At 44.0% G+C, this 7,910-nt stretch overlaps 1 protein-coding gene across 2 annotated transcripts in view; it reads left to right on the top strand.

The window, feature by feature from the left end:
* The first annotated feature begins 2,497 nt into the window (after positions 1-2,497).
* atat1 (alpha tubulin acetyltransferase 1) overlaps positions 2,498-7,910 on the top strand; it is a 34,342-nt gene continuing 28,929 nt past the window's right edge. For both annotated transcript variants that reach the window (XM_048520034.2, XM_048520033.2), the window contains exons 1-3: positions 2,498-2,569; positions 3,896-3,987; positions 6,456-6,513. In XM_048520034.2, the coding sequence (XP_048375991.2) occupies positions 2,549-2,569; positions 3,896-3,987; positions 6,456-6,513 (171 nt within the window). In that variant the 5' untranslated portion in view covers positions 2,498-2,548. The remainder of the gene's footprint in view (positions 2,570-3,895; positions 3,988-6,455; positions 6,514-7,910) is intronic.

The following is a 7,910-nucleotide window of genomic DNA, read 5'->3' as shown; positions in this document are numbered from 1 at the left end:
GGGATAACTCGCAAATGACATTGGCTAGCTTGATATAGAGCAGCAAAGATATTTCCTAATCTGCCTGGCTCGGAGGTATACCTATGAAGAGGCAGGGAAACACGTTTAGAAAGTAAGCTCATTTTTGAATCTTACTGCACAGAGGGATGCCATTCAGCCTTTAATGCCCTTGTCGATTCTTTGAAACAATGATCCAGTTCGCCCTGTTGTCTCCACCAAGTTGTCTGGAAAATCTGATTTTGATTTGATTTGATTTATCATTGTTGCATATACCCAAGTACAGTGAAAAGTTTTGTATGTTATAGCCTGCATTGCACACAAAGAAAGGTTACAGGGTGATAGAACAGTGTGAGGAATAGAGATATGGCTGCAAAGAAAGTGCACAAAAAGCAAGATCAACATTAGATTTGAAATTTGAGAGGTCTGTTCATGAGTCTGATAACAGCCAGGCAAAGCTGTTCTTGAGCCTGTTAGTACATGTGTTCAACCTTCTGTATCTGCTGCGGAAGAGACTATAGCAGGTGAGAGAGGTCTTTGTTGGCTGCCTTTCTGCAGCAACAAGAAGTGTAGGTGGAGTCAATGAGTAGAACGTTCTGGGTAAATGAACATGAGTTTCCTTTAATTTGGCTACTTATGAAGAAATCTCTCAGACAATCAAGTACTGAAACAATTGTTTAAACGTTATTGCATGTAGCAACCAAATATTAGACCCCTCAAGTAAGCAAGTACAAGCCTATGACCCACCTTAACTACTACCCAATTAATGGAGAAATCTGGCCAGGACTTCAACGAAACAGTGACCTGTCACTGGAGGTTTCCAGGATTGAGTCCTCCTGTGCTGTTGTTCTTCGAAGTTCTGGTGGACGATTTTTATACAGATTTTTGGCCTTGGTCTATGAGGTGATATATTGATGATTTTTAAAAAAATGTCCTTTCTTCAAAATTACCACACGTCTATAGCTTGCCTTTGTATTAAAAGTAATTTCTTTGTTTCTTGTTATGTGTGGCCTCAACTATCTTTTTGAAAACAGATTTCCTGTGATTAACTCCTTAAATTCTCCTCCCAGGCAATCAGTTGTCCGTGTCAAAGTAAAGCATTCAGTTAATCAAAGTAGTTTTGTCTATGTAGCCTCCACTCCTAGATGTGGGTAATTGCTTTCAATTCTTGTATAAGTTTGTCATTGTTCTTTAATAGATTATTCCAGACTGATTGCTGATTCTTTCCATGTGTAACAGTTTACTTTTGTTGATTCATTCAATCCCTGAACAGTTATTTAAGCTCTGAAGTCTGAATTATCACACAAAAACAAATTGCCAGAAAAGCTCATCAGGTCTAGCTGCATCTATAGACAGAGAAGGCAGGTCATGTTTCAAGTCCATTTATTCTTCTTTGGAACTGAAGAGGAGTTGAAATTAATGGTTTTTTTATGATGAGACAAAGTGGGAGGAGAAGAGAGTGAAACAGATGGTGAGTGAGCCCGGAGGGGAAAAACAAAGGGCAGTAAATAAGAGAATAAGGTGCAAATTACATGTTAATGGTAGGTCTGAACCACTGGTAACAAACCAGTAAGACACAAACAAGACACTGTTCATGGAGTGGAGGTAGTTGTAATCAAAATGTGAGACATTGCTCAAAGTATGTAGTTGCTGAACTCCATGTCAAGCCCTGAAGTCTGTAAAGTTCTTAAGTGGGAAATGAGGTCTTGTTTCTCTCACTTCTGTTAAGCTGCACAAGCCTACGATAGAAATGTTAGCAAGGGAGCAAATTTATTGAAGTTGTGCGCAACTGGATGGTCAGGGCCATCTTTAAATTAGCCCTTCTTCCCACCTCAAGCCGCACCCTCATCCCACCCCCTTGACCTGTCCGTCCTCCCTGGACTGATCTGTTTCCTCCCTACCTCCCCACCTACACTCACCTTTACTGGCTCCGTTTCTCTCTTTCTCCCCCCCACCCCCCACTTAAATTGCCTGTCTCCTCTCCACCTACCTTCTCCTGTATCCATCCTCGATCCACCTCTCCCTATTTATTTCAAAACTCTGTTCCTCCTCCCATTTCCGATGAAGGGTCTAGGCCTGAAACGTCAACTTTCCTGCTCCTAAGATGCTGCTTGTCCTGCTGTGTTCATCCAGCTCCACACCTTGTTATCTCGGATTCTCCAGCATCTGCAGTTCCTATTATCTCTGATACAATCCTAAATCTCTATCGTCTGATTGTTGTTTCTGTTAGTACTGGAAACCATTTCTCCCGCTCTGCACTGTCAAACCTATTCGTGATTATGGTCACATTTATTAAACCTCCACTTAACTTTCTCCACTCTAAAGAACAACCACAGCTTCTCATTTTTCTACATTAGCTGATGTTGCTAATGCCTGATGCCAGTAAATTTCCTTTGAGCACTCTGTCATTCTTGCTTGGAGTGGCCCTGTACTTGTGCAATTTCTTGCCCTGCCCATATCCTAATAAAAGAGCTGTTGTTGATGCTTTGATCATTTTTTTTTTCCCAACAGAGCCACACTCGAACACCAGCTGGCCACAGTCTTGGACAAGATGGGGGAGGCTTCAGCCAAGGTAACGTCCACAGTGTGTCACAATGTTGTTGCCTACGTCTTCTCTATGTGCCTGTGATCTCTAGGAAAGCCCTAATGTCTAACCCAGACTCCAGCCCCAGTTTGGTATTAACTGAAGGAATCTAGAGTACAGAAGCTTAGGTGGGGATATTACACTCTTAAGTGAGTAGAACAGCTAATTTCCTCTGAGGTGTGGCCCAAAAGCAGAGGGGGAAAACCTCTTGAAATCCTGAGTTCAGGAATGAAATCTGCAAACACTTCTTCAATCTAAGCAGCATGGGCACTGGAGTAGGCCAGTGAAACCTTCTCTTCTGTTCAAAGAAGTTGGGTGGTGGAATGCGGAAAATCCTTTTTATTTAAGAAAATAAATATCTTGAATCTAACAATTTCGTGAAAATTTCACGTGAGTGTGCCTCTCAACATGTAGTCACAGACCTTGCAATGTGCCAGTCTGTAATAATCAATCAACAACAACACCTTGCACTGGAAGAGCTGCACGTTTTGGTTCAACCAAAGCGTGTCATTTAACCAGTTGATGGTGTTCTGTGCACCATACCTTGGGAAGGATGTATTGGCCTTGGAACGATTACAGTGTAGGTTTACAAAAACGGCATCTGGACTTCAGGGGTTAAGTTATGAGGAGAGATTATATAAATCAGGCCCGTTTTCTCTAGAATTTAGAAGATTAAGGGGCAACCTGATTGAAGTCTTCAAGATATTTACAGGAACAGACAGGGTAGATAAAGATAAACGATTTCCACAGGGTTGGGGGAATTCTGGAATTAGGGGGCATAGTCTGGGAATTAGGGCCAGACTGTTCAGGGGAGATGTTAGGAAGCACTTTGATGCACAGAGCGATAGAGATCTGGAACTCTCTTCCATAAGTGGCAGCGGATGCTGGATCAGTCATTAATTTAAAATCTGAGATTGCTCGACAAAAATTTGTCTAAAGTATTATGGGATCTGGGCCAAAGGCAGGATATGTGGAATTAAGCCACAGATCAGCCATTATCTTATGAAATGATGGATCCGACTCAAGTGGCTGAATAGCTTAGTCCTGTTCCCAAGTTCTGTCAGCTACATTTGATGTTTATGGTGGTGTGCCTCCCTAGGAACAGTCCGTAGAGCGCTGAGTCTTGCAATAATGTCACTTTCTGCATTTACTGATTACAGCCGCTTAAATCTGTTTCTTTTGGGGGAAGAAAACAGCTGTGCATGCTCGCTATTTCTCGGCACCCTATGCGTGCAATGTTTCCGGGCGCAGACCGGCCACTCTTTGGAAATACTGGAATGGCTCTGTGGGTTACAGTCCTGTTTCCATTGGCAGGCCCAGCAGTTGTCCGCGCCCATCACCAGCGCCTCACGGATGCAGAGCAACCGGCACCGGCTGTACGTTCTGAAAGACGGCCTTGCTAATCAGTAAGTAGGAATTTCACTGCCGATTCTACACACAGGCCCACCTAGGGGGAGCATCTGCTTGTGAGAAGGGGACGGCAGTTTGGTTAGAGCAGCTGGTCTACAGTCAGTCCTCTTCTGGACTGGGAGGGGAGATTGTGCTGGAGGAAGGAGTTGGAGAGATGACTGCTTGGGGCATTAAGTCAATTCTTGGACAAAGTTAGACATATCTCCCTCATGAAGAAATGTCTTCCCATTGTTTTCTTGTGTGCGCAGTCTTTCTGAGTATATTACTAGGTGAAATTTAAATTACTATTTAAATTCACCCATGGGACCTAGTTGCCCTTGAGAAGGTGGTGGTGAGCTGCGTTCTTGAACCACTGTAGTCCACCGGCTGCGGGTTGACCCGCAATGGCGTTAGGGAGGGAATTCCAGGATTTTGTCCCAGTGACCGTGAAGGAACGGTGATATGTTTCCAAGCCAGGATGGTGAGTGGCTTTGCAGGTGGTGGTGTCCCCATGTATCTGCCACCCTTGTCCTTCTAGATGGCTGTGATCTGGAAAGTGCTGTCTGAGGATTCCTAGGGAATTGTTTCATCATGTGGGCCCTCGCAGCCGAGGTTAATCCGATTGTTACTGCCTTGTGCTTGCGCTCGCCTACCCGCTATTACCCTCATCCTAACCCACAGAATTTAGCGTGCTTGCTCCCACCCACACGGGTGTGCCTGGCCCCCATCACTCTTTACAGCACACGTTTTTCCAAACATCCCTACTCTGCATCCCCAAACCCACTTCTGTTGGCCACAGGTACCAAAGCCAGTGATAGCACCCCAATTTCCCCTCTGGCATCAATGGGGTATACATGAGCGCACGTGTTTTGTGTTGTCCCAGGGACTGCATTGTCACTATGGTTTTGTTTGGGATGTCTTGAGGTAGAGAAAGATGTGGTGTAGAAGTAAGTCTGGCTTGCCTTTAGGCTACGAATGAAGTTTCTGGAACCCTTCAGGCACATTTGATCATAGTATTTAAACCTAGAATTTTTGCCAAGTGTATTTGAGAATGTTCCTTAGGTAGGGGCAATTTTAATCAAATACATGTATTGGGAAATTCACGTGATCCATTTCACCAACAGTTACTACAATGAAAAACAGAAGAAGAATTTCACCCAATCTCATTAGTTCCTTGATTGGGCTGGGCTAAAATCTTTCCCACTATGTGTACTCGTGCGCTTGCTCTCTCGTACTTTGTCTCTCGCTCATCTCCCACCACTGCCCCCTTCAGAAGGCCTAAGCTGTGACTAGAGGGATTTAGAGTTTCTGACTTAGAAAGGCATGAGCTGAGGGGTTGACGTTTCGAGGTGTACAGATGGATATTGAAGGTAAACAGGAAGAATAACTTGAATGAAATTGCCTAGTTTGGACGTAGTTCAAAGTGGTGAAAGACATGTTTATCTGAAAAGTGTTTTAGGATGGTTTCTCTGCATTAAAATTAATCAGCTATAGAGTGCAAAATAAGTTAATGGTGGTGAAACCTAGGAATCTTGAAAAACAGTGGATTCTGCACCAAGATAACAAAGTGTGAAGCTGGATGAACACAGCAGGCCCAGCAGCATCTCAGGAGCACAAAAGCTGACGTTTCGGGCCTAGACATTTCATCTGATGAAGGGTCTAGGCCCGAAACATCAGCTTTTGTCTCCTGAGATGCTGCTGGGCCTGCTGTGTTCATCCAGCTTCATACTTTGTTATCTTGGATTCTCCAGCATCTGTAGTTCCCATTATTTCAGAACATTGGACCATGCTGGATGACTGGACTGATAGGAACCCAGTGTCTTTCCTCCTCTCTAGTATCGTGACCTGTGATTTTTCTCATCTAACCCCAAGGATGAGGCTCTGATTTCAATACCGAGTAACGTCTGTGCAAATTCCAGCTCCGACAGAGTCTGGGTATTTGGCCAAACCATTTCGAGACCACCTCTGTTCTGAAATTGTCATGACCCTGAAGTGAGAGCAGGGCAGAGCTGTGAGAGCGAAGTGGGAAGAGGCTTAATTGAATGGGGCAATGGGAATCGTGTAGAACCTGGCAATGAAGTGTTTAAGCTGAAAAGTGTTACACCTACCTCTTCACAGGCCTTTTTCTGCAGCAGAAATCAGTCCCTGACTGTCTGTTAATGCTATGCTCGACATTGGGAGAAAGATGAATTAAAAGAGGCCTTGCAGTTGGTGCCGTTGAGTTGGAATGCAATGGAAATCAATGCTACCAGGACCCCCTCTATTTGGCAGACCCTGCCCTAAATACTGTGTGGAAAGAAAATTAGAACACAGGACTGGGGGTTCCTAAAAGTTTCTAAAGTTTGAGATCTGCTATAGCTTGATTCAATGCTATTTGTGTTTGTGAAGGAAGTGTTTCCAGGGGCCGCCTCAAGACCTAATATGTAGTTATGCTCGCCTCTCCTGAGCTGGTGATTGACTGTGACTTAATGTGTTCTCTCTGCAGTGGAAAGGGAGCTGCTATTGGTTTCCTGAAGGTCGGCCACAAGAAGTTGTTTGTGTTGGTGAGTATTCCCTCTTGCTCTTTTAACTGAAGCCTGAGTGCAGCATTTGGAGCATTGCGTACAATTTTTTAGCAATAGTAATCCCTGTGACTATCCTGCATTTTGAATATCCTTCCCTTTCACTGGAATAAAATTTGGCTCAATATCTGTCAGTCTGAACTCTTGAGCTGTTTTAATGTATTAATTCCTGGCATATTGTCACAGTAGTGACTGGTTAGGGTATTGTTCAAATGGCAAATTGTGATATCAAACCAGATGACTTGTGCAGGAGCATTATAAAAGCCTGCCACATTAGTGTCCCTGTTGGCCCAACTTGGTACATATCACTCCAGTTTGTGCTGATTCTCAGACCCCTCCCCATCAAAGCTGCTTTGCAAGCTGTCAAGTATAAAATAATGAGTCCACCATGGGAGGAGCAGCCATCCTTTGTCCCCAGATCCTGCCATGGGACAAGCACTGTTGCACATTGGCTCAAGCGGCCAATTCTGATATACAGTTTAGAGGCATAATTAGATAATAGCTGGCCAGCACGTCACATTTGTTAACCCACCTTTGATCCAAACCCTTGATCCCTTTCCTGACTAAAACAAAAATCTATCAATCTTGGCTTTGACATTGTCACGACTGGGGGTATGGGAATTGAAAATGTGCCTTTTCTTTTCACCTAATGTGTGCACCACTGGAAAGGCAGCATTTGTTGCTTATCTCTAATCACTATTGACCTGAGTGGCTCACAGGGCCATGTCCGAGGCCTGCCTCCGAGTCAACCACGTTGCTGTGGATCTGGAATTCCAACGTAGGTCACACTGCACAAGGATACTAGAGCTCCTCTTCTCAAGGATGTGTGAACAGATGAGCGTTTGCAGCAATTAACAATGAATTTCTACTCCCAATTTAATATTGGAACTTAAACTCCACCAGCTATTGATCCCAAAGCTTTAGTCTGGGACTCCCCTCGCCCGGTGACATTACCACCACTCCATTGTCTGCCCTTATTTTGGGAGGGCATTTCAAGTTTTCACAACCTTTTTAATGTAAAGAAAGTCCCTCTGATAATCTGCCAACCTGAATGCCAAAATGGCCAATCTCCTATTGTAAAAGTTATATCCTGTGTTCTGGTCTCCTCACCGGAGGAGATTGGGTGAATGGAAACTGGTTATCAACTCCTTACTCAACTTGAATACCTTGATTCGATCACACCCTACTCTTAAGCAGTTAAGACAATAATAAATTAGCACTCATCTAGTTCCTTCAGTGAACCAGCCTTTACTGGTCGGACAGATTTCTGGAGTGGTTTCCTCCATGTAATTGACTTTTAGTTGTTTTGTCGTCGGTGGCTATCTCTTCAGCTAGTGACTCCCTAAGCTTAATAGAGTCCTCCCTACACCTCTCCTCCA

The sequence above is a fragment of the Stegostoma tigrinum genome, chromosome 34 (genome assembly GCF_030684315.1).
Source record: "Stegostoma tigrinum isolate sSteTig4 chromosome 34, sSteTig4.hap1, whole genome shotgun sequence".
In the NCBI taxonomy this organism is placed as follows: domain Eukaryota; kingdom Metazoa; phylum Chordata; class Chondrichthyes; order Orectolobiformes; family Stegostomatidae; genus Stegostoma; species Stegostoma tigrinum.
The sequence above is the reverse complement of the archived record's forward strand: the minus strand, read 5'-3'. Positions and strand labels throughout refer to the sequence as shown.